At 46.0% G+C, this 27,909-nt stretch overlaps 3 protein-coding genes across 6 annotated transcripts in view; 1 reads left to right on the top strand and 2 right to left on the bottom strand.

Moving 5' to 3' along the window:
• Nucleotides 1-9,847, top strand: part of DLEC1 (DLEC1 cilia and flagella associated protein) — a gene marked incomplete at its 5' end in the record, with an annotated part of 33,173 nt that extends 23,326 nt beyond the window's left edge. Inside the window, 9 exons of the mRNA XM_083873344.1 lie at nt 964-1,098; nt 2,347-2,469; nt 3,494-3,588; nt 3,679-3,763; nt 4,296-4,505; nt 5,402-5,563; nt 6,500-6,653; nt 7,231-7,351; nt 8,978-9,847. Of these exons, the coding sequence (XP_083729470.1) occupies nt 964-1,098; nt 2,347-2,469; nt 3,494-3,588; nt 3,679-3,763; nt 4,296-4,505; nt 5,402-5,563; nt 6,500-6,653; nt 7,231-7,351; nt 8,978-9,086 (1,194 nt within the window). The 3' untranslated portion in view covers nt 9,087-9,847. The remainder of the gene's footprint in view (nt 1-963; nt 1,099-2,346; nt 2,470-3,493; nt 3,589-3,678; nt 3,764-4,295; nt 4,506-5,401; nt 5,564-6,499; nt 6,654-7,230; nt 7,352-8,977) is intronic.
• Nucleotides 9,848-9,963: 116 nt separating this feature from the next.
• Nucleotides 9,964-19,809, bottom strand: ACAA1 (acetyl-CoA acyltransferase 1). The gene is made up of 12 exons (XM_083861223.1): nt 19,606-19,809; nt 18,657-18,750; nt 18,359-18,416; nt 17,471-17,550; nt 16,986-17,028; nt 15,421-15,519; nt 14,948-15,028; nt 13,104-13,294; nt 12,836-13,015; nt 12,004-12,059; nt 11,379-11,524; nt 9,964-11,079 (listed from the first exon to the last, which is right to left on the bottom strand). Exons 1-12 carry the CDS (start codon nt 19,792-19,794, stop codon nt 11,004-11,006), a joined length of 1,293 nt encoding a protein of 430 aa, XP_083717349.1. The 5' UTR covers nt 19,795-19,809; the 3' UTR covers nt 9,964-11,003.
• Nucleotides 19,810-21,037: 1,228 nt separating this feature from the next.
• LOC310912470 (mitogen-activated protein kinase kinase kinase 3-like) overlaps nt 21,038-27,909 on the bottom strand; it is a 77,786-nt gene continuing 70,914 nt past the window's right edge. For all 4 annotated transcript variants that reach the window (XM_083867062.1, XM_083867059.1, XM_083867061.1 and 1 more), the window contains exons 15-17: nt 25,952-26,081; nt 25,204-25,381; nt 21,038-23,838 (exon numbers count right to left, since the gene is read on the bottom strand). In XM_083867062.1, the coding sequence (XP_083723188.1) occupies nt 23,610-23,838; nt 25,204-25,381; nt 25,952-26,081 (537 nt within the window). In that variant the 3' untranslated portion in view covers nt 21,038-23,609. The remainder of the gene's footprint in view (nt 23,839-25,203; nt 25,382-25,951; nt 26,082-27,909) is intronic.

Here is a 27,909-nt window from a genome sequence, read left to right on the forward strand (position 1 = left end):
TGATGGGTTTTTTGGCATGAAGGATTGAAAACAATAACAGGAGATAGAACTTGTAACTAAGAGCTGGATTGTTAAAAGGAATGTCAACTCCTCTCCCAGTCAAACACGCAATATGTGGGCAGGTGGCTGTAGGAATCAGCAATCTGTTTCCAGAGTGAGCTATAAGCAATTAGCTTTCCTTAAAAGTGTTAAAAAAGCTAAAGAAATACTATTTAAAATAGTGTCACTGACAAACTACTGTTGCTATTACATGAAAGAGTTAAAATAACTAAAACTCCCTAATTTGGCTCTGCTTTTCTCATGGGTGCTTTCTGGTGTCAACATAGTGTAGTCTGGTGCTGTAGTCAGGGAGCAGAACCTACCCTGCAAATTTCAAATTGCAGCTAATGATATGAAGGTATTTGTCCCAGTGCTAAAATTAGATTGGTTCTGTTACAATATGGTACCTCTATTACAAATGAAGTTTGATTATAACGTGGCAATTTACTGTCTTGAGAGGCTGGGAGTGACAAGAAGAAAGTATCCCCCCAGATATTGTATATTTCTCTGGCAAAAGCTTCACAGAAAAGATATTAAAATCACATTTTATCTGCTTCAGCTCAGCATGCACAGTTGTTTTGAAGACAGCTCTAACCTTTCTTGTGTGCACAAAGGGAACTGTACTGACCCAGAGTGCTGGTTTGTTTAATTGGCCAGAGGTGTCAGGGTTGGGTGCTTCTCTAGGTAGAATAGGACCAAGCATGCACATTTTCCAAGGAATTCAGGAGCAGTTTTAGGAGAGCTACTCTGTGGATGAGAAAATGAATATACAGGACACATCCACGTGTCCAGCCTTTGCGCCAGAAAGAAACTGGAGCTGGCCATGCTTTCCTGACCAGTGCAGCAGTTTTCTGTGCACATCACTCACATTCCTCCCTTGCAGTGTAACAGTTTTAACCATTCCCCACCCCTGTGTCTCTGCAGCCCCCAGGTTCTGACAGCAGGGAGAAGGAAATGAGCAGTCAGGAGTCTACAGGAGAGAAAATGATCTCTGTACTTATCCAACCTCATGAGGGGGTGCCTGCAGACAGCCCCTACTCCGTTGCTCCAAGGCAGATAGTAAGCTTTTACATTTTCTTTGGGCTTAGATGTAGCACATTTTCTGCAGGGCAGAGGAGACAGAGAAGGAGAAGGAGGTAGCTTTGAGTTTGGTTTGAGGTAGACTACTAAACAGTGAAACATCAGGCTGGAAGGCTTTGGAGACGATCATGAGAAGAGTTTGTAAAGTCAACAGAAAGTGTCCTATCTACACATCTGAGCAGTGAACTGATGGCTGGACTTAAGTGTTAATTGTACTCCAGAGTGGCATCTCTGGTCTTCTCACTTGGCTTGCCATAGTGAAATGTGGGAGCCATCCAGCCTGAAGCTTTGGAAACATGCAGAGCTGGAAATCAGGCTGCTCTGTAGACAACTCTTGGATAAACCATTGTAACCCACAGAGCTTCACAAGTAAGTTGTGCAAATACAGGCACAGTGTGTCACAATCCCTTAGGAATAGCATAAAGTAAAGACAGCATTGGAAAGATCTAACTATGAGTGACAGGGCTGCCCAAAACATCAGTGTGACAATTTTATTTTTAAATATTTTTTTGCCAAAAGGTTTCAGTTACAAGTTAAAATGAGCTAAAAATTACATAAAAGAAATGATGACAGAAATGAAGCTGCAGTCAGCTCTGAGGTGGCTGAGGCTGAGAGAGGTCAGACAAACAAGTGCCTCAATGTGGAGGCAGTTTTTTGGGGTGTAGCCTGCAGCAATATCAGGATTTAACCATAACCTGCATAATTCACCTAAAGAAAGCAGAATCTAGTCAACCTGTAAATCTCAGAAAATCCACTGCAGCTGGCTAGTGCATGTGATTACATTCCCTGCTGTCATGTAAAATTAAAAACTAGCCAAGGCTAAACTGAACTATAAAATACTCTTAGTTCACACTTGTAACTTTTCAAAAAATGTTTCATATATACCCCAGTTGTGGAATAATCACCTGAGGTAGCCGAGGAGTAAGAGTGGGCAGAACTGGGTATTTTTAAAAACAAACAGATGTGTACATCTGTTTGTGTATTTAGAGAGTTGGTCTGTGACTGTGTTTAAACCCTGTTGATGCTAAAAGGTGGCCACAGTGATATTTGCAGTTGAAGTAATTGTCAGTTTTGCTGTCACATGTAGGCATTTTCTTGCAAGCCTGAGCCTGCACCCGGGAGATTTCATGCTGCTTGTGCAACTCAGTTTTGGCAGCTGAGGAGTCCCGAGGGTTCTTGTGCAATCCCCGGCAGGTCCCTGCGCTAAACGCTCTCTCCCGGCTGTAGGTGGTTCCAGGAGGTGGCAGCAGCGACGTTTACATCTCCTTCACCCCGCTCGTCGTCCCGGACACCGAGGCCGAGCTCTGTTGTGACGCGTTGATGCTGGGCTTCATGAGCCTGGATGACAAGGTAAACCGACTGTCACAGCAAGGCCAAAGGTAACCGGGGAATAGCGTTTCCCTTCCTGTAATTTATGTACAGGCTGCTGTTACCTGGCCAGTCTGTGTAAACAATCCTGTTCCTGCTATCTTGTACATCCTTCCTTAACCAGGGTTGTTCATCTGTTGCATTTCTCTTTGAGCTTGGAAGCGTTCTAGGGTGGGAATGTCACCATCTTCTTGCATTGTCTGGAGCAGTAGACCCCAGTCAAAAGCCCAGGGTTTGAAATGCTGTCATAACATCAGGTTTTATTGATAACAGTAGTTAACAATAGAAGTGAGACTCAGGACTGCTGAGTCCTGTTCCTGGCTCTGCATCCACCTTCCTGTGTGAATTTGGACAGCATATCTCTCCTCTGGGAAACTTCCTCTTCAACAATTGCTGATGTGAGGCTTGAACAGTGTTTTATGAATGGCTCAGCAATTCTCTGACATGAATTGTTGCAAAGGTGCAAGGTAACCTGAATGAATGATAATAGAATGTTCAATAAAAAACAACCCTAATAATTTTTATTCATGAAGAAAGAAATGTTGAATAATAGAGTCCTGGAATGGTATGGTATGGGTTGAAAAGGACTATCTAGCCCCACCCCCCTGCTTCACACTCCATCCAAACTGGCCTTGAATGCTTCCAGAGATGGAGCATCCCCAGCTTCTCTGGGGAACCTGTGCCAGGGCCTCACCACCCTCAGAGTGAAGAATTTCTTCCCAACATCTGATCTAAACCTGCCCTGCATCTGTATCACCCACAGCCTGTAACAGATATTGCCTGGCCTCTGCTGTTCCATCATGTCTTACAAACTACATTGCCAAGCAGAATCCTGTTTTGGCTGACAGTCTGTGAGGCTCAAAGCAGCATTTCAGGTTTAGTGCTGCCATTTCCTCCGTGATTTCTGTTTCCATGTTGTTGTCAGCTTGCAAGGATGGTGCTCAAAGCAGCATTTCAGGTTTAGTGCTACTGTTTCCTCCATGATTTGTTTCCATGTTGTTGTCAGCTTGCAAGGATGGTGCCTGACAAGGTGCAGCGCAGTCACGGCTATGAAGTCCCACCCTTACGGGCACACATGGAGGCTGTCCTGAGGCATCCCCTGTAAGTCCCATCGTGCTCACAGCTGGAAACCTCGTGGGATGGGTCAGCCTGGGGACAGGGCTGTGACCAGCCCTGGTTCTTTACACTCAGGTTAGAAGTGGAGATGGATCACGGCAGAGGAATGGTGTTTTATACAGTGGCAAGTGATCTCCTACCTGCCAGGCCTTTTTATGGAGTAAGTATTTCCCACACTGATATGTTTGGATGCTTTGTATTGCTGTGCTGATGGGAGAATTCAGAGCTGTGTGCACATGGCTGTGAAAATGCATCCTAATCACCAGTAGCCTCATTTTCTATATTGCACATAACAAGATAGGGAACAAAAAGAAGCACTACAAGTATTTATCAGCCAGGAATAAGAAAAGCTGAGCTCAGACAATGCCTGTTTTGAAAATTCAAATTTTTCTTTCATTGTAGAGGAGTTTGTAAGTAGAAAAATAAGTTCTGATTTTCAGGACATAAAGGTCCAAAAGCAAAATGAGTCACTTCAGTTGCTGTGACCCTTGACATTTGAAACCTTAGACTTTATTAAGTTACTTTTATTTTGGTTTTTCACTCAAGAAATGTTGAATAACACAGGTAGGAAATACTGGGTTGCTTTGGGGTAAAATCTTTTAGATCCCTGCTGGTGCTCCATGACCAGACAGAGCAACACAAACCTCTCCAGGGAGTTAAAACTGACCAGTTCTGAATCATTTCTCCCCCAGGTTTTGAGAGATGCAGTAATTACTCAGAGTTTGAAACTCACAAATTGTACCAAGGTTCCTCTGTACTTCAGGCTCTTTCTGTCTACGCCCTCTACACCCTTCAGCCTCTCCAGCACAGATCCCAAAAAGAGCACCAAAACATCCCTCAGCAAGAAGGAGGAAAGGGAATGGCAACCGCAACGTGTACTTTATCCACAGCAAAACATGCTGGTAGGCTCAAAAATAATAATCCTGTGCCAGAATAGAGAGTTTAGTAATTGGTGTGTTACTGTGGCCCAGATGAACCACAGAAAAACACAACCAGCATAGAAATCTCCACCTTTCAGGGGAAATTGTGGTCTATTAGCAAATGCTAATTACTGCCATTTTGCCTGCTATATAGCAGGTGCAGATTGTTTTTTTCTGCAAATAATCTTTTTCTGTTCCTGATGTGCTTTTCCCATCAACTCTAACCTGTTGCAAACTCCTGCAGAAAACCCTGTGGGTTTGGTGCTCACTTAAATCAATAGCCATATATATGTTGGACAAATTAAAAGATTTCCAAGGACTGCAGTCTTCCCTCATTTCCTTAAATTAGATGCAGGCAGTGCAAGGGGAGGAAAATTTGATTTGTTTTGGATGTACAAAGTACATTAAAGGAAACCAAGTCCCAGAGTAGAGAATTAGGTAACCTGCAAAGAATGACTAACTGTTGCATTTTTGAAGTGTGCATCTCATTTTATTCTGTTCATTTTGACATGGGGGGACACACATCTCAATTCTGCATGTGTGGGGAGAAAGAGGATTCATATGTCTAAGACAGCTTTGAGAACACGGAATTTGTACCATCAAAACCTTTATCTTGCTGGAGACATTTTCTCCCCTGTGGTTCAGAGGTCAGCTGTTCACCTTTACACTCCATCTCCATGTACTGGATTCATAGGAAATAGCTGTGGCTTTTTTCTTTAATTGTATTGCTTTGTTCCAGTGGGAATTTGGCTGCTGGCATGACAGCTTTGGGTTCCAGTGGGAAAATGTGTGCCTGGGCCTTTGTGCAATGTGTACTTTGGATTTCCTGCACACAGTGTCATCTTATGTGATGGTCATTGGAAATCCTCTTCCCACAGGTGAAAGTGTCATTCCACACAACTCTGGAGTTACTTAGGTATCAACATTTGCCAGAGACCCAGCTGCTTCCTGGATGCCAAGTGCTCCAGCTGGAGAATGGAGAGAGAAAGCTGAAGTTTGATCAAAATCTGGTCATTGAGCACAGTAACTCTGCTACCCAGGTGAGGTCAGGACAGGATCTCTGAGCCCTGGGAAAGGGCTGTTTCAGCAGCATCTCTGACTCAGATTAGGATTTACTCAGCCTTGAATTACAGGCACCTCTGGAGTAAATGGGGCCATCCAGGTAAAGTAAAAGGCTGTGGGGCTGCTGTCTGCTGAGACTGCAGGTGACTCCCAGGTGGGCTGTGCAGGCTAGGGTCACATCCTGGTGGTGGTAGCCCAGCTCTCTGCATGGTGACACTCAAAGGGACGCAAACCCAGTCACAGGATGACTCTGAGACGGGTCAGTGCTGTCTCAGGGAACAAGCCATGCTTGAGTCACCAGGCACTGCCTCCTGCAGCACCCAAGGGCTTCTGGAAAAGCTCCTGAGTCTGTTGAGCTCCAGTGGTGTGGTCAAAGCCCACATGCTTTTAAAGACTGATCCCTTCCAGTCAGAAATCTATAACCCCTTCCCAGCCTTCAGCATCCCAGTACCCTACAGCACTTCTATTTTCTTTTCATACCAGGTATTCTGAGGCGTGACCTGGGTAAGACTGAGCACCATATCTAAGATACAGTCAACTGAATCATAATCTTGGGCAATCTGCACAAACTGAATGACTCACAGCGGGCCATATACAGTCCTGAGGGAGCAGGAGATGCTGTAATGTCTGCAGCTCCACAGAAAACCCTAAAAACAAATGAGAATGTTCACTCCGTGTTACTTCATTAAGACCACAGTGTCTGGTTTGAAAACCTGTCCCAGAAAAGTAACACACAAGCAACAACTTAATTCACTCAAGGCTGTAGAATGGGAATTGACTCTATTGTGAAAGAACACAGAACACTTTTTGATTCAGTGGCTGGGGTTAATAATGTTCCAGCTAGAGCAGAAATTACTAAAGTTTTATAAAAATGAGGTGGGTTTTATATCTTTTCTCTTTCCCCCGTTTTGCAGCTGGTCCCAGTGACTGCCTACCTGACTGTTCCAGTCCTGGAGCTCTCCTGTGACATGGTTGATTTCCAGACCTGCTTTGTTGCACAGACCAAGACAGAACATGTCTTCCTGTATAACCAGAGTGGCTGCAGAAGCTACTGGACTGCTTTGCTGGGTATTCTGGTTTGGCAATTGATTTCCTTGTTACAGAGGAACACTATTCAGTGTTTTTATTAAGACTGTATGCACTCAGTATTGGAGGCAATATGTGATGATTTGGGGTGCAAACATATATGGTCTGCTTCTGTTCTCACTTATGTGGGCTTTTCCCCTCCTCTCTTTCCCCTGCCTTTTGGCATTATTGTACCACTACCGATTTCAGCAGTTACTCCACATCTAACCAAAAGATCAAGTCTCAACCCTCACAGTTCTTGCTCTGCTCATTTATAAACCAGTCCTGAGGGCAACAGGCAGCAGCACCGCCTCATGGGTTTAGTTTGAGCATGAGCCTAATACTGCTAATAACAAATGGGCTCCAGAGGAAAGAAGATCATGGTCTTATTATTTTAATATGGAGACCACTGATCACTGCCCTTGATTAGAAGATGAAAGCAGAGTCTGGGCACAATCTGACAGTTTGAGACATGATTTATTAGTTGCTCAGCAGAGATGTATTGCCATGAGTGCTACTTGCTGTACACACACAAAAGGTCTTGTATGGCTTTGTTTGATATTTGCCCCTTCCACTGCAGATGAACAGAAAAGGCCTAAGTCTATGGAAGTATTTTCCATTTTCCCAACTAAAGGCATTTTGGAGGCACGTGAAGGGGAGGCACCTACCAGAGAGATTCTGCAGATCAGCTTTGCTCCAAGGTACAGTTAACAGGACTGAAAGTGTGCTGTTGACAGAGAGCTGGGGTTGTTTAGCCTGGAAAAGGCTCTGGGGAGCCTCATAGCCCCTTCCAGTGCCTAAAGGGGCTCCAGGAGAGCTGGATAGGGACTTGGGACAAAGGCCTGGAGTGATGGGACAAGGGGAAATGGCTTCATACTGCCAGAGTGCAGGGTTAGATTAGAAAGAATTTCTGCATTGTGAGTGAGGGTGGTGAGGCCCTGGCACAGGTTGCCCAGAGAAGCTGTGGCTGCCCCATCTCTGGAATTGTTTAAGGCAAGGCTGGATGAGGCTTTGAGCAACCTGTTCTAGTGGAAGGTTTCCCTGCCCAGGGCAGGGGCTTGCAACAAGATGAGGTTTGCTGTCTCTTCCAATACAAAATATTCCTTAATTCTATGATGAGTCAAAGACTTGAATTTCTTTGTTCTGATTAGGGAGATGCAACTCCTTTAAAAAAAAGTCATTTTCCATTACAACTTATTTTTGGAGGTTATCACATGGTGGCAGGAAGTTAAAATAAGTCTATCCCAGTGATTTCAGTGAGCTCTGAAAACTGCTGACAGGGACATTTCAAGCAAAATGTAGGTGAGTTATGGTCATAACTTCCAGCTCCTTGGAACACAATCCAGTGATTTCCATCACTGGAGCTACTGCTGCCACAGTGGGATGGAGCCTTGAGCAGCTGTACTAAACTGTCCCTACTTAGAGGAGCATGGTGGACCAGAAGCCTCCCCAGGCTCTTGATTGCCTAATTTTTTCTGGAATTCTGCTGAATATGCCTGAAGCAGTTCCTTTTGTCTGACAAATACACTAATCAGCACAGCTGAAAATGCCTGGAAATACCAGAAAGCAAAGATGTTGCTGTAGAGCAGCCAGCTCATCTGTGGGGCTCCATAGGAAGAATTCCTCACATAGCAGAGTGTGGGATCAATGTGGCATTAGGAGATAATTATATGCAAGGTGTGAGGTGATTTTAATAATTCACCTCCGCAAATCAGTGGTCTTTCTGTAGGGGAATTGTTTTATGAGAAGAAAAAAACAAAGACTGTCTGGAAGAACAGGCATTTGCCTCAGGCCCTTAAAACAGCTGGCACTTGGACACAGAAGTCCTTCACAGAAAGTCTCAGGAGCACTGTATGGCATTAGCCTTGGGCAAATTATGCTCTTCAGCTTGGTGCAAACTAGAGTTGGTGTAACCTTTTTGATGTTAATTTACAATTGTGACTCCCCTGGCTGCCCTTTGTCTCAGGGGAGTGACAGAAACTTTTCCCTTCAAACTTTGTCACAGGGAGGAAGTTCCCGCATCAAGGCATGCAGGTGTTTGCTCCCAGCAGAGCTTCATTTCATTTATTCACCAAAACCAGAATTTCACAAGTAGGATGATATTCCCATTCTTTTAAACATCCCATGTCTTCAGGCACAGACCTGAACATTGTTTTCACAGACCTTGTATTGGACCTGTGGAACACAGCTCTGAGGACTTGGCACTAACATTAGTGACCTGTGCTTGTGGCTTGGAGCATTCTTAGGACACCATTCTTCCCTTTTCACCTCATCCCTAAACAAGGGCTGCACGTAGCTGTAACTGAACTTATTGCTGTGCATTTTAGGAGCAACACTGACTATGAAGCTGTTGTGACCATTTCTGGAATGCTGGAAGAGAAGCTTTGCAAGCTGCACCTCAGAGGGCGAGGAGTGCACCCTGGGAAGGTGCATTGAGCAGGACAATGTGGGACAAATGTCAAGGTAACAGGTTGGATGCAGATGTGTCAGGAGCTGAGCCTGTATTTTCATCTACTTCTGTTGTTTTAGTAGCGACTGGAATTCTAGCAGAATGGAAATTTAGGTTTTCAGGAAATTAGGAAAGGAATTCTCGTGGTACCTTAACCAGTCATAATCACACTCTGTACTGTTACTTTTATTGCTGTGATAAGCTTAGCTGTATCACAGAACAAAGTTTTAAATTTCAAAGCAGCTGTGTAAGTCAGCCCAAAGCCCTTTACAGAGCCCAGCATGCCTTGAATTACAACTAAGGACTATTCATACCTTAAAGTAGCTTTTGTTTTGCCTCATTTATTTGTTTGACATTAAAATGGACATTGACACATAATAAAAGCAAGAATTGGTGAATAGGCCAGCATTCCCCAGGCTGTTTTCTCAGTGCCTTACATGAAAAGGGGAAGAGCCAACTTTCCCTGGGCTCCTTGGAAAATTACCAACCTGTGTGTTTCATCATGTTTGGGCCTTGAGAACATCCCCTTCAGTGACAGAGGGAGGAACCCTTCTTCCTTTTCATTCTTTCCCCCCACATGGTTCCCATTTACTCTCACTTCTCTTTAAATTATTTTGGTATTATTTTAGCTAAAGGTCGCTGGAATTCCCACTTCTGAGTCTGTTAAATTTTCCACTCCTTTTAAATAAAAGGCTTTTGTTAATGGCTCTTTATCCACTCTAAATAATTCCATTTTTTGGGTCTAACACATGGCCTGTGTGATTGCTGGGTGAGACAGGCTACAGCATGGGATTGTGAAAATATCAAAGAGCTCTAACTCATCATGACCTTCAACTAAAAATCATCATAAAATGGAAACAAATGTATTGCAAGAACCCAATTGTATTATTAAGTGCAAAAAAACAAAGGTCAGGACAAAGAACTTCAGTTTGTTACAAATTTAAAGCAGCAATGAGTACATTTCTTTTTTAAGCTGAGTTTCAGTGATCTTCCTGTTCAGACAAGAGAAGAAATAAGGGATGACAAAAGACAAGAAGGAACATGTTTGTATTAGCACTGAAGGACTGAGCTGTCACTGATGCTCATGTAGTGCTTGCAGTAAATGTAATGCTGCAATTTGCTTTATATTAGGTAAGTAAATATGATTAAGCACAAGATTGTCCTTGGAGTCACACAAACTGATACTCAGGCATGTACTGTAAAAGAAGGAATGGCCACATCCAAATCCAGGCTTCTAGCAATTCAACATAACATTTCCATTCAGGCATTTCCTGTGGAAATTATGTTCCACTCCTTCCACCTTCCCCCACTGGAGGCTTCAGAGCAGCTCCACCAGCACCAAGCCACAGCCCCATCCTCCAGTGTAGGGACACTGGACACAGACACATTTAAGACACAGACAACTTCTGACTGGGCTAGGACAGATACAGTTGTAAAGGCAAGGATGTCAAGTCTTTGCTTCAAAACAAGTTCTTTTAAACTCCTTACAAAATGGTGAAACCTTTTAAGGAAATGGTGGAAAAGTCTTTTCACATGGACTGATGTCTTCATTTTGAGTGACTCTTTTTGCCAATTTTTCATGTAAAAATACTGTCCCATGAACTATTTCCCTCTGGAAATATTCACAGAATAAAGAGATCAATTAAATTAAAAATATTAATTCATAATCACCACACTAAGGCCAGTACGTGAATCTGAGCTGATTTCTTATGGCAGGAAGCCATGTGCCGGTTTTGCATTTCCTCACCTTCTTCGCAGAGCTGCACCATTAATTCTACTTCACAATTTCTGCCTAAAATTTGTAGATCTAGTAACAAATCCCAGAACCCACTTGATTTCAGTGGAAATCACTTGCTAGGGAAGGCAGAGAGTGAGCTGTGGTGGTGTTCTGTCAGCACTGGAGCTCACTTCCCTGGGTACTCAAAAACGGCCGCGGCGCCCATGCCGGTTCCAATGCACATGGACACGACTCCGTATGCTCTGAAATAAAGAACATGTGGAATTAAGGAAAAAGACAGCTCAGGTTTACATCATCCAGGGGAAAAAAAATAAATAAAGAACACAATAAATTTGAGCTGTCTATTGCTCTCCTATGTCTCTAGGAGAGCCCCAGAGAATTCAGGTTCAAAGCCAACCATGGGATGGAGAAAGCTTAACCCCAAAGGGACAGTTACCTCATCCAAGGACTGGAGAAAGCTTAGCCCAAAGTGGTTACCCCTGAGCCTGTGGGAGCTGCACACCCAGCAAGTGAGAGGCCAGTACTGATGCTGAGCACTCACCTCTTCCCTCTGCGCTTCAGCTCATTGAGCAAAGTGACAACTTGCCGAGCACCAGTGCAGCCCAGGGGGTGTCCCAATGCTATGGCTCCTCCCAGGGGGTTCACCTTCTCCATGGGAATGCCCAGCTTTTCAACACAGTACACGGCCTGGAAAGACACAGGGAATGATTTCATGGGGATACTCTTGTCTTCTTTAGTTCTCAGCTCTCCTCCTTCAGGTCAGAGGCCTGACTCCAGCTAGACCACTGTTCTCAGGGGAGAGGAGTGGAACTGATCCAAGGCATAGAGAACTGAGCTAAAACTGTCCACTTCATCTCAAACTGAGCCCACACACATTCAGACAGACAACCCAACAATAAATCATTGCCCTGGTGAAACAGATGTTACAAGTTGGTATGAGAGGACAATAGACAGTTCTTACTTAGTAGACATTTTATTTTCTAATATTAAGCTGAATAAGCAATGCTCTGCTCATTTTTATTTGAAGGAAAACAGTCTGCACATGCTATTAACATTTGGCTGAAGATGCAATATGTGGAACAAGTTAAAAATCTTAACCTGGAGACCAAGCTGAAATACACTCAGTTGCCAAGCAATGCAGCAACACAAACATGATACTCACTCACCTGACTTGCAAAGGCTTCATTAATTTCATATATATCAATGTCATTCAGAGTCAGACCTATGGGCCAGAAAAGTCAGGAGTTAAAAGGAGATATTTTTGCCTCATGACTATATCAAAGAGGGTAATTGCCTGACAGCCTCCCTCTATGAATTCCAGTTCTACTCCATCTACAAAAGAGGAACCTCAGCTCCATGTGGGATAGCTACACTTGAACAAGTTTTATGTACAGCAGTGTCTAAAGACTGCAAAACGTCACAGTTCGTGGCATTGTGTCACCGAGTCTGCCAAGTTTCCTCACATTAAGTGTGATTTCTCTGCAGAGGGATTAAGGATTGAAGGGTGTTTGGAGAATGAAAGATCAAGCTACAGGTGGGCATGTGACTGTAGCCAGCCCAGGCTAAATCAGCTCATCAACTACAAAAGCTGTTTAACCCAATAAGTGTGGTAAAAAACCTAAGATGACAAAATTGTAGAGAAAAAGAAAAATCAAAAACCAAACACAAACCACCCCCTACATATTGGTCATAATGAATAAGGGAAAACAGCACTAACTGAACATTAAATCACTTGCCACAGATCAACTCTTGTTGAGCCTGTGCAGGGATTTACTCCTGAGCTTCTCAAAGGTGAGTGAACGACAATTTACACACCAGTACAAAAAAACACTCTCGTTGCAACAATCTGAGGCAGGACCTCTTTGAAGGTTTCAGATTTAACTTCACTGTTCCTGAGGCAAACAGCTGCACATGCTTGAATAAAATAACCTTAAATCTCAGTCCAAGGAGGCTGATTTGCTTGTGCCCAGCACTGCCTGAATGACAAGTGGCTCTCACCTGCCTTTTCCACAGCGACAGGGATGGCATAGGCTGGCCCTATGCCCATCACATCAGGTGGGACCCCCACCACAGCAAAGGACCTCAGCACCCCCAGCACAGGCAGGCCCAGCTGTGCTGCCTTGGAGCGTTTTGCCAGGAGAACTGCAGCTGCTCCATCGCTGACCTGGCTGGCATTCCCTGTTGGAAGAGACCTATTAACATGCTGTTTGTTCTAGTAAAGGCAGGGAAACCAGAGGAGCAGCACAAAGGTGACAGCTGAGCTGACCTGCTGTAGTGCTCCCATCCTCTTTGAAGGCAGGTTTCAGCTTTGCCAAGCCTTCCAGCGTTGTGGAGGCCCTGATCCCTTCATCTTGGTATACAATGATTGTTTTTTTGTTGCCCTCATTATCTGCAACAGTGGTCTTCACTGGGACAATCTCGGTTAGAAACAGTCCCATCTGCTGAGCTTTTGCTGCTCTGGGAAATAAAAAAAAATAAAAAAAAAAATAAAAAAAAAAAAAAAAGGATGAAAGGTTAAAATATTTTGGTTAAAATATTTTGGAGGTGAACTGCAGGAGAACTGAAGTGAAGGAAACCAGTTAGACAGAGAACGAACTAAGGTGGGATTTGGTACATCATTACTGAATGGTGGTCAAGACAACAGGCAAATTCTTATTTCCATTCATGGGAAGACAAACATTTTACCTCTACATCAACATTATGGGCACTGCCCCCAAATCTGGGTCACAGGATCACTCATTTCAGAGCAAGATCCCCATTCTGTTCCCATCAACACCTCTGTGCCTGACTGACCACCACCAGCCCCCAACATCAAGTTTTATTTGTTCAGGGGTACAGCCACATCACAACTGTAAGAGAATAAATAAACCCTGAACTATCAGCAGTCAACAAGTGTCATGACCAGGCAGAATACAATTAACAAAACCCAAATTAGCTCAAGCCACGTAGATTTAACCTTTCCTATCAACAAGATATTTTAAAAGCCTTCGAAGCAGAGCTTATTTAGATTCACCTTCCAGAGGTAAATCCTTCACAGAGAATATAAATTGGAGACTAAAAGCTTGTTTTACCCCTTCATCACTTTGGAATTAAATAAAAATACTCAATGCTCCCAGGTAAGCGAGAATTGGAGCAAATTGCTGTAGGACAGGTCAGGAACTCCACAGATATCCTGAGATCAAGGCCAGAAAGTCACCCCTTGCCTCATGTGAGCCTTAGGATCACATTCACATACCCTTTTGGTTATCAGTTCCATGGCAGTGAGAAAGGCTGGCATGCCAAGTTCCCTGAGCAGCAGGGCCGGAATTTAAAGGTTAACTACCCTGTGCAGTGGCTTCCTGTGTTAGATAAATAACTGGACCAGGCTGATGCTTACACAGAGCCCTGAAAGCAAGTTTAACTCTTTGATGGCAGAAACTTTACCCTATCACCTGCCACTGCTCTGCCAGTACAGCCCCTGGATACAGGGGTCAGTTGACTTTGGCTCTGAGTGAGTCCAGTCCTATCTCTGATAACTTTCCTCTTGGGTTAAATAACTGCCAAACACCTGCAGTGATGACAAGCCACTCTTCTCACAAGCTCAGCAGTTCTCTATGAACAGCCACACTCAACTATTCCCTCTTGGGAAAAGCTCCTTCTGCTGCTGCTCCCACGTTCAGGTTCCAGTGATCCTGAGCCAAAGCCACTATGAAAATACCTCACCATGCACTTGTTCCCTCATGTTCTATCACAGAAACACAGAATGGTTTGGGTTGGAAGGCACCTTAAAGATCATCCAGTTCCACCCTCACTGCCATGGGCAGGGACCTTTGGATGCTGAAACAAGCAGGGCATTCACTGTTCAGGGTCTGTGTGCCCAGTGATACTTGTGTGAGGTCAGTCACACAATCCCAGTACAGCTCTGGACTGCAGTTCCCTCATCACACACAATCCTGCACAGGCACTGAATTTTGGATGGACCCCCTCAAGCTTCTTTGCTCACTATTAAAGACTGGAAGGCAACACAAAGGCTGCACTTCACCAGGAAGTAGAAGTTGTGTTTTCTAGCTGTACTTATTTGTTAACTAAAAGATTAAAAAGAACAAAAAGACTAACAAAAAAAGCATTTACTTTTGTTGGGAAGCCAAGGCAAAGGCATCTTGCTTCTTCCGGGAAACCCCAAACTTCTCTGCCACATTTTCTGAGGTTATTCTGGGGGAAAAAAATCACAGAGTTAATCCAAGGACACATCTAATGGAGCTGCAGTTGGCTTCTACTAAGATCACATGAGAGACAAGCAATGGCTTTAGTTTGAAAGCCTTCTCAACTCAGAACTCCTGGCAGAGGCTCATCCTGAATCAAATCTAGGACCAGAACAAGGTTCAAATCTGTTCTTGCTCAACAAGCCATTGATCTTAAGACAAGAAAATCTTTGACAGGGTTGGTGATTTCCCCCCATTTCATATCATTAATCTTCCACCACAACCAAGGATGCCAACACACACAGCTCCAAACTCACCACATTCAGGTTGATTTGTGACTATGGTCACTGAGGAGACAGAACATCTATAAACCCTTAAACTGTGGGAAGGGGAAACACTTACCCCATAGGAATAAGGCAATCTCGAGCTTTGGGGTTATCCATCATGTTGGAACTGATATCACCAGGGTTATTTGCACTTCTGAGGGACATTGTTTCCACCCTAAACACAACAAACATTTGAACTGCTCCATTAAGACTGATCAAAACTCAGTATCCTGACAACATGCTTTCCTATTATCCCACAAAAATGCAGCTGCTAATTAAGAACTGGCTGAAGCAGAAGCTCTTTAATCATCAATTTAAGAATTATCATGAAATGAAAACAGATTGTGAGATTCAATTGGTTCTTGCTTCACTAGAACAGGATACCGATGTCAGCAGTTAATTTCTCATGTTTCCACGGCTAGGAAGGAATTGCTATGATTCTGGCACATTTGTCCTTAAACATAATGAGGTTCATGGGCTGGAGTTTTCAGTGAGATTGTCAACAGACATAAAATTACCACTCAGATCTTAAGAACAGGTTGGCAGTAGACAAAGAGAAGTATTGAGCAAACCATGGCAAAGAGATTTCAGAGAGTTGCACCACTTGTGTTTCGCAACACAAAGAATTTCAGACATGGATCCCACAGGGTGCAATCTTTGACCCACAAATGAATTAACACATTGAAAATATTCAAATTTACTGCAGAAATGCAAAGCCATCACTTAAGGCTTGTGAGCTTTTGTGAGGTCAAGCTAGATTATGAAGCCTACAATGGGAAGAGGGTTTGAATTCTACTCTGCACCTTACAAATTCATGAAGAATAAATAATGAAGAAACTACTCCTGGGAAACAAAAGGCAAGCAGAAAATAAGACAGCTTGTACTAAGTGCTACCAGCAATTTAAACTATCTCTAAGATGGGACACTTCATCATTAACTTCAGCTGCATCTGCTCCTGAAGGAAGGCAAAGGACTGGGTTTTAATTAAAAGAAACCCCAGCTGTCTTTTGTGTTTTCATCCAGGGTTTCTCTACTCTGTGGAAGAGCAAGACTTGGGATAAACCCAGCTCCCAAAAGCTATTTGTAACTTATGGACTGTATGTGCCCATGGAGGACCCTGCAGGGCAGAGGCCAGACAGCTTCCCACAACAAAACCCAGTGTCTGGCACACCCAGGGGTGTAAAGGCCATCAGCCCCTTTAAGCACAACATCTTGGTGGACATTACTGTGTGCACTAATAATGAATGAAAGATTAGAGTCATCAAACTATAAAAAAAGAGAAACCCAGTATTTTAGCCTCAGGATTACTGAACAGGTTTCTTTTCACTCCTTCTGAAGTGAATGTGTATGTGGTCACTTGTGTTTCCCCAAAACCAACCTAACGTTTACATAATCCTCCAAAAAATAAACACTGAAGCACAGAACAGCCCGTGTGTCCAGCACAGAGCAGATCCTTTAAGTCTGCAGAACACTCATTAGCACATGTAGGATATTAATTTCTTTATCCAAGAGAGCTGCTGGTCTTTCAAGAGGCTAGTTAAGTGGAGAGCAGCTAAAAAACTAATTATGGCAGGCTATTGCACAGGGACAGAGTGTTACCTTCAGGAAGCCTAAGCAAGCACTATGAAAATACTTCCTTACCCACAGGCCAAGCCAATGTCATACGATCCATTTCGGATGCCACCTGTAACAGCAGTGCATAAATATTCTTACTGTCATCAGGAGCAAAAGCATTTCCAGCCCAGCTGCAGATTCCAAACACCTGAGCACCCAGCACAGCCAAATGGACATTTCCTCACCCTCCTGCCTGCCAGAGTGAGAGCCAGCCAAGGAGCTGATGGGGCTGAGGACTAACATGGGGCCAGAGAGAACTACAGAGACCCTTCTGGAAGCCGCCTGATATGGAACTGATAGTGGAACTCATCCTCAGAAAACCAAGTTAATTCTCTAGGGATAAACTCGGCCACTCAAAGATATAAAAGTATTTAGCTAACACCACACAGAAAATTCCTAACAGCACAAGACATTATCACTGTTTTACTGGTCAGAGAGACTGGAGGACAGGAGGAATGAGCCCTTGGGGTGTGTCAGGCATCAACTCTGATGCCAGTGCCCACAACACCTACCAGCTATGTTGATAATGGCCTGTAGCCCAGAGGAGCACTGCCTGTTCACACTGGAGCACGGCACTGTCTCTGGAATACCACTGGAAAACAAGACAGTGTTGGCAAAGACTCAGTGATAAAAACCAACAACCCAAAGCTCCAAAGAGTGCATAAATCCACGTAATTAAACTCTAACCCTCAAGTTCCAGGCAGATCACTTTATCCACTTCTTGATCTATTTGGCCCTGCACCAAGGGAAAGCAAAGTTCAAAAATAATTTCCTCACTTCATTTGCAAGTGGCTCCAAGTGCTGTTTCCCCATGGGTCTGTCTTCAGAAGGTGCTCTATAAGCAAAGCCCTCCCCTGGAGATCCTGAGCTCTGACCCAGAAACCCTGAAAATCTCTGTAATATTCACAACTATGGCAGGCTGTGACTGCACTGCTCTAAAGTAATAGTTGTGCAGTGATTGACAATGGCAACAGAAACTGACTGAAATACTTGCAATCTGGGATCCAGCAAAAATATCTGGAAACTGGGATCCAGCTCAGTAAAAGCCATTCACCAGCACTGGGCAATGACAGAAAGATCTGAGCCCATCCACGGTTCTGGGACCAGACACAGCAGAGAGAGGTGCAGCCCCACAGAGAGTGCAGGCTGGGAGCCAACAAAACATCATGTCCCTTTCAGAGGCCCAACACAGGCAGCACAAACAGATTAAACAGCTTCACCTGCCTCCCTGTCTCTTTGCCATCAGCGTTCTCCGAGTGTTCGATCAAAGTCCAGTTTCTAGGCAAAAGGTGATTTGCGGTAATTCCTGGGAGTTCATGAACCTCACTGCAATCTCTGACCCTGTGCTACTCCATGGCCCAAGGAGGAAAGGAAGAACCTCAGTCTGGCTGGGAGCTTACCTTAGAAACTGTGCAACTCTTGCAATCAAGGCACCAGCTCCAGGCTGCAGCACATTCCCTGAGTGCAAAGACACAATTCCAGTCAATTGGCTGCATTCCCTTCACAGGCATTGAAGAGCTGTTCCCATCACCACAGCTCAGTATTGCCCAGCACCAACAGGACAGGCATAAAAACCTAATCCTACACACTAACGCCTTCTGGCCCCATGAGACTTGTGAGTCTCCCACAGGACAGGAGGAGCCTGTTACACACAGCTGTGCAGACCAGGAGTTTCACCAGGCAGAGGCTGTCACTCACCCACACAGATGTCTCCCAGCACCTCAGGACGGAGGTTGACATCCTGAAGGACAGCTGTCATCACGGCAGCCAGCAGCTCATCAGGTGTCGTGTCCTAAAAGCACAGGGGATCAGCACCACCAGTGAACACCAGTATGTGCCCTGTCACCGGTTCAGCCTCAGACCACATCAGAGGGCTGGCCAGTGGTGCTAAGGCAGCTTTATTCCACTTCTCAGCTCACAGTGGTTGTTGTTTTCCTACCACAACAGAATTATCTGCATGTTTTTATCCCAGGTTTCCTTTCAGGCACTGTAACACACACATGCTGCTTTCTCACCTTCCTTGGATTTATAGGAACATGCTCTGCAGGGCCTTCAAAACCACACAACTACAGAGATTTATGTGACAAGACCCAGCAACTGGAGCTCCTCCATTCATTTTGTGAAAGCAACCGGGGTGACCCCTCAGCTGGTGGGAAGCACCACCAGCATGAGGAAATCTGTTTGGAAGGATGACAAGGAACGAGCATCCTTTGGAGTCATCCTGGCACCGTGTTCTTTCCCAGGACTGTGGATGCCATCCAGGGAGAAGCAGGTTGCAGAAGAGTGGCAGGTCTGTGCCAAGCTGTGCAGGTGAGGGACATGCCGGGGCTGCTCCGTGTGACAGGGCAGGTGACAGGGCAGGTGACGGCGGGCTGTGACTGGTCCCCGGGCTGCCAGGAGAGCTGGGGACCCCTGGGCACACAATGCCCGACTCCTTTGGGGGATGCCACCCCCAGCATTAAACCCATAAAACGTCAAGATTTAGACTCTTCCAGAGCAGAGCAGCTCCGGGTCAGTGTCAGGGGGACAAGCAGGGCTCCAGCACCCAGGGGTGCAAGGGGGGAAGGCTCAGAAGGGGGAACTCCTTTCCCAGCGGGGATGCCAAGCACCTGTGCGGGGCAGGCGGGCAGGATCCCCCGGGCCGTACCTTGAAGCCGCCGCGGCGGGCGCGGGCGATGGCGGTCCTGCGGCCGTGCACCACCACCACGTCGTCGGGGCTGTTGGCCCGCGGGGGGCCCCCGGCGCAGGGCACGGCCCTGGGGGCGGCCCCCGGGCCCGGTGAGGCCCCGGCCAAGTGCCCCAGCACCAGCTGAGCCCGCCGCGCTGCTGCCGCCATCTTCTCCCGGGAAGGGCTGGCTCGTCTGCGTGACCCCGCCCCCTCATTTGCATACCGTTGCGGGGCAGAGCGCAAGCTATTTGCATTTCCCGCCCCTCTCATTTGCATAACCCCGCCCCTGGCCTGAACCGCGTTCCATCCCCGAATAAACCAAGATTAAAATAAAATAAAAATAAAATAAAATAAAAATAATATAAAATTAAAATAAAAATAATATAAAATTAATATTTAAAAATAAAAATTAAAAATTAAAATTATAACATTAATAAAATTAAAATAAGAAATAAAATTAAATATAACAACATAAAATAACATAAAATAACATAAAATAACATAAAAAATAAAATAAAATAAAATAAAATAAAATAAAATAAAATAAAATAAAATAAAATAAAATAAAATAAAATAAAATAAAATAAAATAAAATAAAATAAAATAGAGGGGGAAAAGGGAAAAAAAAGGAGGGGAAAAAGGGGTAAAAAAGGAAAACAAGAAAAACAGGAAAGAAAAGGTAAAAAACAAAAATAAGGAAAAAAAGCAGGAGAAAAAGGAGGAAGAAAGGAAAAAGAAAAATACAGAGGAAGAGGAGGAAGAGGAGGAAGAGGAGGAAGAGGAGAGAAAATGGGGAAATAGGAGGAGTGGAAAAATGGCGATGAAATAGAAATACAGAAAAATACTCAAAGTTTTAAAATAAAAAATAAATAAACGAAAATAAATGAAAATTAAGTTTAGAAGCACAAAAACCTGTGCATTGGGAGTCCAAGGCGGAATGTCAGGACAAAGGGGGACACGCAGAACCATTGGCTCAGAGAGCTGCACAGATTCATCTGTTCCAGAAAAACCCAGGAACCATCAAATCTTTGTCACCCTGGGATGGCCACACCAAGTGCTCCCTGTGCCCCCCACCCATGCTGGGAACTGCCCTGTTGGGAAGGGGCTGTACTGGTGAGCTGGGGACAGGCAATAGAAATGCAGGCCCATGGATTCATATTAAGGTTAGAAAAGACCTCCAAGATCATTGAATCCAGCCATGTTCACCACCAAACCACATCCCCAAGTGGTTTCCACACTTCCAGGAATGGTGATTCCACCACTCTCCTGGGCAGCCTGTGCAAATGTCCTGCTCCAGTCCACCCCCCAAAAGGAATTTAATTTCTCCATGGACATGCAGCAGTGCGCAGGGAAAGCCGCAGGGCCCGCTACAGGCCAAATAAAATCAAAACAAACCAAACAAACAGAAAATGACTTTACATGGCAGAATAATTCCATTTGCTTTTCCTAGTTCCATTCTGTACATCAGAACACTGCAAGGGTTTTACAAACCAGAAAGGCAAAGGCACCTGAGGAGTGTCTCACATTCACATGCACACACACACTCACACTCACCACACACATCCACGGGAGGATTTGGGTGGTTTGAGGGCCCTGGGAGCATTTTGAGGCAGCCAGGAGCCCCCCATTTGGCTCTCAAATCTTTGGAAAGAAGGAAAACACCCACCCACCACTGAAGTGCTGAGAAAACCCAAATCAAACAGGTTTAATGAAAGAAGAGAGAACAGCTTAAAAATGGTTTTGATTTTTTTTTTTTTTTTAGCTTTGGTGAACACACACTTTGTTACCCTCTTCTGCCAAACCCATTCCCAGACAACACTGATTTATTTTTCCTTGTGCTTGTTTCCATCCATGCCATATTACTGACCAGACTGATGGATTTGGTCCTATTCACAGAATAAAATTCTTCATTCCCCTCAGCAAAAGGAGACTTTTCCCCTTCCCCATGGGGAGCTGTCCACCACCACCATGGCTGACTGACACAACCCCCAGCATTGCTTCTCAACTTCCCTGGAACCTGGCCTGGCAATAAATGGCCTTGGTAGCTTTCAGACAAATTTACAGGGAATTCTTTCAGGTATTTCTTTTAATTTGCCCTAATACAGTGTTTATTTTTTAAAAACCAAAATAGTTCTTAAAATCATAAAATCTTTAAATGGTTTGAGTTGAAAGGGACCTTAGAGCCCATTGCATTCCAACCCCTTGCCATGGGGCAGGGACAATTTTTCACTAGACCCGTTTGTTCCAAGCCATATCCAACCCTGATCCTGAACACTTCCAGAAATGGAACATCCACAGCTACACTGGGCAACCTCCTAAATCTTGCTTCTCTATTCAGAGCTGAGGATACAGACATGCTCTCACCACCATAACCAGCGGTGCAAAGTCTTGATCTCTTCCACATGGAAGAATTCAAGGATGTGTTCACACAAACAACCAATTTGTCACTTTCCTCAAGTCTAAGCAACACTTCTCATTTTCACTGAAAACCAGCATTAAAATAAACCTGTGCCTGATACACTGGCCTGAGGATGGAACCTCCTGGTAACTCCTTTTTGAACCCCTTGCTGAGTTGGTGGAAACAGCTAATGCAGCAGGGAAGGAGGAGGTGGGATGGTGAAAATAATTTATCCCAAATCCCCCTAGATCTGATTGATTGATTAATTAAATAGTTTCCGGGGACTCTGTGTCCTTCCTATCCAGGTTTTCCAGCAGGGTAGTGCTGGTCAGAGTCTGTAGCCCAGCTCTGCTTTTGACTGGCCCATTTTCTCATGTAACTTCAAACCTACTGTGGGAAGGAATCTGCTTCCAGCTGTCCTTGACTGCTGCAGCTCCACCTTCCCAGTCTGAGGCTCCACTGTCCTGCAGCTGCTCCCTTGGGTACCACCATGGAAGTGATGCCCCCCTTCCCTGGCCCTGGGAATGGTCCTCAAGGCACAGAAGAGAAGGTGCCCAGAGGAGGATGCACCCACATTCACAGGCACCAGTCCTCTCCAGTGCCTAATTTTAGGCACTCTGTTGGGTTTTACAGAGATCCACTGGGCTCTCCCTGCAGCTCCACTTCCAGAACACGACGGCATCCCTCCAGCCCCAGAGCAGCAGCACGGACATGGCTCAGCAGAACTGTGGCTATGAGCAGAGCCGTCCTTGCTGAGATTCCCTTCAGCTCCCCCCTGAATCCTGATGGCTCCCAGCACAACCTGGCTGCTGCTGAGCCCAGCCCACCCCCACCATCAGCATTTAAACACCACATCACCATTTAACCACCCCTCAACCCGTGGCAGGGGTCCCGGGCATCCGTCCGCGGGCGTACCCGGCAGAGACCTCCTGCACCCCGAGAAGACCCCCTTGTTCCCAGACTCACACACGCACACACACACAAGGCAAAGTCAACACGGCTGCTGCATCCTCACACCAGATCCGAGCCGAGCATCACTCCTTGATTGTAACCGCGTAAGGCACAGGACAGTGAGAAACGCCGCCCCGCCGGAGCCGCCGGCTGCTCCAGCGGGGCTGGTCCCCTTGAGAACGGGGACGCCCAGGTCCCCCCCGACTCTGTGGTCTGAGGATCATCTCCTCCGGCTTGGCTGAAGGCCCTGTCTGTTCCTCTGCGAAAGGTGGTGATGGCACTGAGCATCCGATTCCCCCGCACGGGTCCTGGGGGTGCCGCCAGCACCGCCGCCGTGCCGGGGGGGCATTTCCCGCTTGCCACACTTCCCCCGAGAGAAAGCAGTTCCTTAGAGAAGGGGGACGACCCCGGTACCGCTGAGGGCAGCGAGGTTACGTGGTCCAGCACCCGCACGGGCCGGGAAATCCCTCGCTCTGAATTCCCGGCGCCGACAGTCCCGAGCGCGGCTTGAAAATCCAACGAACGCGGCGGGGCCGGGGCAGCGGCGAGCCCGAGAGCGAGAAAGGGACTGTCAGGACAGCCCCGGGCGAGGTCCGAGCCTCCCGCTGGCGCTTCCCATCCCCGCTGCCAGCGCTCAGAGCCCGCAGTTGACGAAAGGGTGTCTCAGCAGGTCCTCGGCCGTCGGCCTCCGCTTCTCCTCCACGAAGATCTGCTTGAGGAAGTTGCGGCAGCAGCTGGAGACGCCGTCGGGGAGCTGGGGGTTGGTCGGCTGCGTGGCGATTTTAAAAATCGCTGCCATAGCCTCGAACTCTGCCCAGGGCGGTTTCTCCGTTAACATCTCCACCACGGTGCACGCCACGCTCCTGCAAAACGCCAACACAGGGTCAGGGACTGGGGAAGGGGCCCTGCGGCTCAAATCTAACCAGCTCTGGAACTGCATCTGCCTAAAGAGAAAACCTGCAGGAGACGGGCACATACCCCTGGAATGTCTGGTGCCCTGAAGCTCCCTGGTCACACAGGTCCTGGGCACTCGACTTTCCACTCCCACAGCAGGAGTGAATGCACAAGCCTCCCCTCAAGGCTTTTCTGCCCACTTTAACTGGCAGGTATACTGTGTTTCATAAAAGCTCAGGGAGATACTAAGTTAACTGGCAGATACTAAGTCTCATAAAACTGGCAGATACTAAGTCTCACAAAAGCTCACTGAAGCATCCCCTGAAGGGAAACCCATGCACAGCTTCAGTTTGCACAGTTTCAGCAATAGCTGTAGTTCCCAGGGAAGCTGAGCCAGAATGAAACGTTTGCCTACAACTTCATCTCTGAGGTGAACCTGAGAAGGAACTTGTGGGATGAGCAGCAAAGAGCCTGAGAGGTTTCCCTCAGCTTGCTCAGCTCAGTATCTCAGCTCCCTCAGCAGAGATACTCTGCCACCTCTATTCATAAATGATCCTAAAAGACTAAACATATCCTAAACCTATGCTATTGATCCTAAAAAACTAAACATTTGCCTCCCATCAGCCAGTGCAGGTGATGCAGGGTACACAGACACCTGCTAAGGACTCTCTAGGTTTTCCCACCCAGTTAGGATTGTTTTTTTGGAAGGATTTTATGGAAGGATTATTTTTTTGTTGATCCTCTTTGCTTGGGCACCCAACAGAAAGCACACTGGGAAGACATTGCTTCCTCCTCATATACTGGAAAGATTAGTAGTGTCATCCCAACTCCTCCAGGCTCCATCTGTCATCCTCCCCAGATAAAAAACATTCACAAGCAGCCGATGATTTTGGTTGTCTTTGTACCTGAGCCACACACAAACATCCAGCAGCAGATCTGGGAAGAGCACTGAAGATCCCCTGAGCCTGTGAGATGGGCTTAGGAAAGCCAAAATCATGCCCACCAAAACTCAGCAGGTCTTTTTTAGTGAGCTTTGTTTTCAAGCTGCTTTCCAGAATTAAAAAGCATTTATGGGGATGAACTGGACATGAGACTCACACAAGACAAGAGCTTCCAAAAGCAAGCTGTGATTCTGAGTGCTCCTGTTTTGGGAATTTAGCTACAACACCTTTTTTCTGGATATCTGCACAGTTGATCCTAACATGTATCTCCTATTTTCCATCCTTTGCCCCGCTTCCAACTACTCTCTAGACGTGCTGCTTCCATTACAGCTTCCCAAAAGGATTGCTTGATTTTAAGTAGCAGTGGTGGGGGTTTTTTACTGCATTCCTTACCACACATCAGCTTTCCTTCCATAGCCCTCTCCACTGATAACCTCTGGGCTCATCCAGTACGGTGTTCCTGTGACAGATTTAATCCCAGTCCCAGACATGCAGATGGTCTGGATGCGTTTGCTGGCCCCAAAATCTCCAAGTTTCACATTTCCAGCGGAATCTCTCAGAATATTGGCACCTGGGGTGAGAAGCAAAGACAAGACCCTGAAAAATGATGCAGCAACTTGAAGTGGCTACAGTGAGGAGAGCAGGAAGGGCACAGGCAAAGAGCCAGGCAGGAGGGAGCCCAAAGGGCTGCGGTGGGGCTGGACTCCGCATTATTTCAAATCCTTCTCTCCTAAGGCAGCTCTCTCCAAGAGGGATGACTCCCACCAGGATCCCCTCAATTCAGCAGGCTTCCTAAAACTGAGCAGTGCATGGGGGCCAACAGATTCTCCTGCCCACCCACAGACAGCAGAAAGGAGCATGAGATCTCTCCAAAGGCCAGAGCCTCTCAGATCTTGGCTGTTACAACAGATTTTCAGACGTGCAAGGCTACTTAACCTCTTGAGAGAGAAAACAGCACAAGATTTTGGGTTCAGCTGCTTGCTCAAGATTTTCATGGTTCAATCTGGTGAAGGGCAGGGGCAAAAAGACTTCAAATAGCAGATCCCAGCACTATGCTGTGCACAAGGATTTGTACTGGGGCAAGAGGAGGCTGGGCTGAACAAACCCAAGCAATCAAGAAGCGTCTCTATCACCCACTCACCTTTAATATCCCTGTGGACAATCATATTGCTGTGTAGGTAGAAGACTCCCTGCAGGATCTGCCTGGTGTATTTCCGTGTGACATTCTCGGTCAGAGCACCGTAAGCTTTTAGCTGGTCCTTTATTGAGCCCTGTCACAAAGAAACAGCACACACCCACTGTAAGGACCAGAGAAACCATCATGTCACAGCAACTTCTTAAACCTTCCTGGCCACTCTATCTTCCAGCTAAAAAAAAAACCCCAAACCTTAATTGCAGAAACAGTATAAATCCACTAAGTGCTGAACAGAGCAAAGACTTGTCCTGGTGTCCCAGATCCCCGGGGAGGTGAAGGTGTGGTTTGGTGCCTGTCAGAGCTTCCTCCTGCCAACACCACAGACCTTCTTCCCCCTCTAGTGGCTGGAGGGGTGCCACTGACAGCTCATGAGAAGGACCAAACTGATGAGGAATTCCATCTCAAATGGGAGGATCAACTCAATTAATTAGATTCATAGAATCTTTAAGGTTGGAAAAAGCCTCTGAGAACATCCATTCCAATCATTAACCCAACATTACCGGGTCCACCAGTAAACCATGTGGGTTTTTGAGCACTTCCAACGATGGTGATTCCACCACTTCCCTGGGCAGCCTATTCTGATGCTTGACAACCCTTTCAGTGAAGAAATTATTCCTAATACCCAATCCAAATCTCTGCTGGTGCAACTTGAGGCCATGTCCTCTTTTCCCATCACCTGCTGCCTGCAACAAAAGACCAACTCCCACCTGTCTGAAATCTCCTTTCAGGGAGTTGTAGAGAGTCAGTTCTTTAGGGTCAAGATAACGAGCCAGTCTTTGAAAGCCTCCTCCCAAAACTCTGCACAGCAAGGAACACCTACAGCCACGAGGGGCAGCCAGCCACACAAGGGACTGCTCCAACAAAACCACCCAGGGTAGATGATTTGCAAGTCCCTGAATTTCTGACCCAGGCATGCAGGCTCAAACTGGTTTTATGGTATTGATCAAGGACGAAAGGAAGCAGGGGTGAAGCCATTTATCATCTGCAACAGGTTGATCCCCTTGGTTTTAGCTGTATTTCTGGGCCACTTGGAAATGGATGTGTCTCACTGTACCAGAGCTGGGTTTTAGCAGAGATGAACCAGAGGCAGATTTGGGGTTCACACTCAGCTCTACCTCAAGTATTCAGGTTAGCTGGGAAGTGGGAAGGGAAACTCATCCTGTTCCTGCCTGTCCTGCAGCTCTGGGGTTGCTCCAAGACTGCCAGTCCTGTCCTGGGAACAGCGGCTGCTCTGTTCCAAGCCAGCCTGTCAAACTGTGTTAGCTTTTCCACATCCACCCATCTCTGCTGCTGCTCTGCCCAGCTACTGTTTTGGCTCCTTTTGAAGCCTCAAAAGAAGCTGGTGGTGACCCTGTGGATGGTCCTCTTCTTTTCCTTTCTCAGCACTGCTGAAGCACCCAAGATGCTCTAACTGACCCCTCAATATAACCTGTATGCAGGGTATGTTCCCTCACCACAATCAAAATAGATTTCTTACCCTGCCCTCCCTCAATCTGATGAGAGGATATTAAACAAGAAGGGGAAACTGGTTCTTTGAGGCCTGTGGTCCATTTTGTTTTCCAAGCATAATTTAAAAAACAGCTTATGGGCAGAAACTACAGAGTCAGCTGTTAACTGAGGGCTGTGATAAGAATGGCAACCTAAGGGTGCACCCAAACTTGGTCCTGTGAAGATTTTTGCCAAGCTGACTGTCTTGAACTGGAAGCTTGGCCAGACCCAGCTTTGCAGAGCTGCTGTCCTGCAAGGTTTGGGAACTCCCTCACTTCCACTGGCCTTGGAAGCCAGAGCCCCCAGCTGCTTTTGTCAGACAAGCTGTTGTTGCAACAGCAAAGTCAATCTGTATTTGGTCAGAGCGCAGCTTTATCATTTAAAAAAACAAACAGTGAATTTCCAGCCCTGCTGGA

Source organism: Zosterops lateralis (genome assembly GCF_965231275.1).
Source record: "Zosterops lateralis genome assembly, chromosome: 1".
Taxonomy (NCBI): Eukaryota; Metazoa; Chordata; class Aves; order Passeriformes; family Zosteropidae; genus Zosterops; species Zosterops lateralis.

Excerpts from the sequence above, each read along its gene's own strand:
- ACAA1 (XM_083861223.1), bottom strand. The coding sequence starts at position 19,794 with ATGGCGGCAGCAGCGCGGCGGGCTCAGCTGGTGCTGGGGCACTTGGCC. Across the intron at positions 17,029-17,470 it reads GGCCATTATCAACATAGCTG|GTGGCATCCGAAATGGATCG; the intron begins GTAGGTGTTGTG and ends CTGCTGTTACAG. Across the intron at positions 11,525-12,003 it reads ATGAAGCCTTTGCAAGTCAG|GCCGTGTACTGTGTTGAAAA; the intron begins GTGAGTGAGTAT and ends GTGTCTTTCCAG.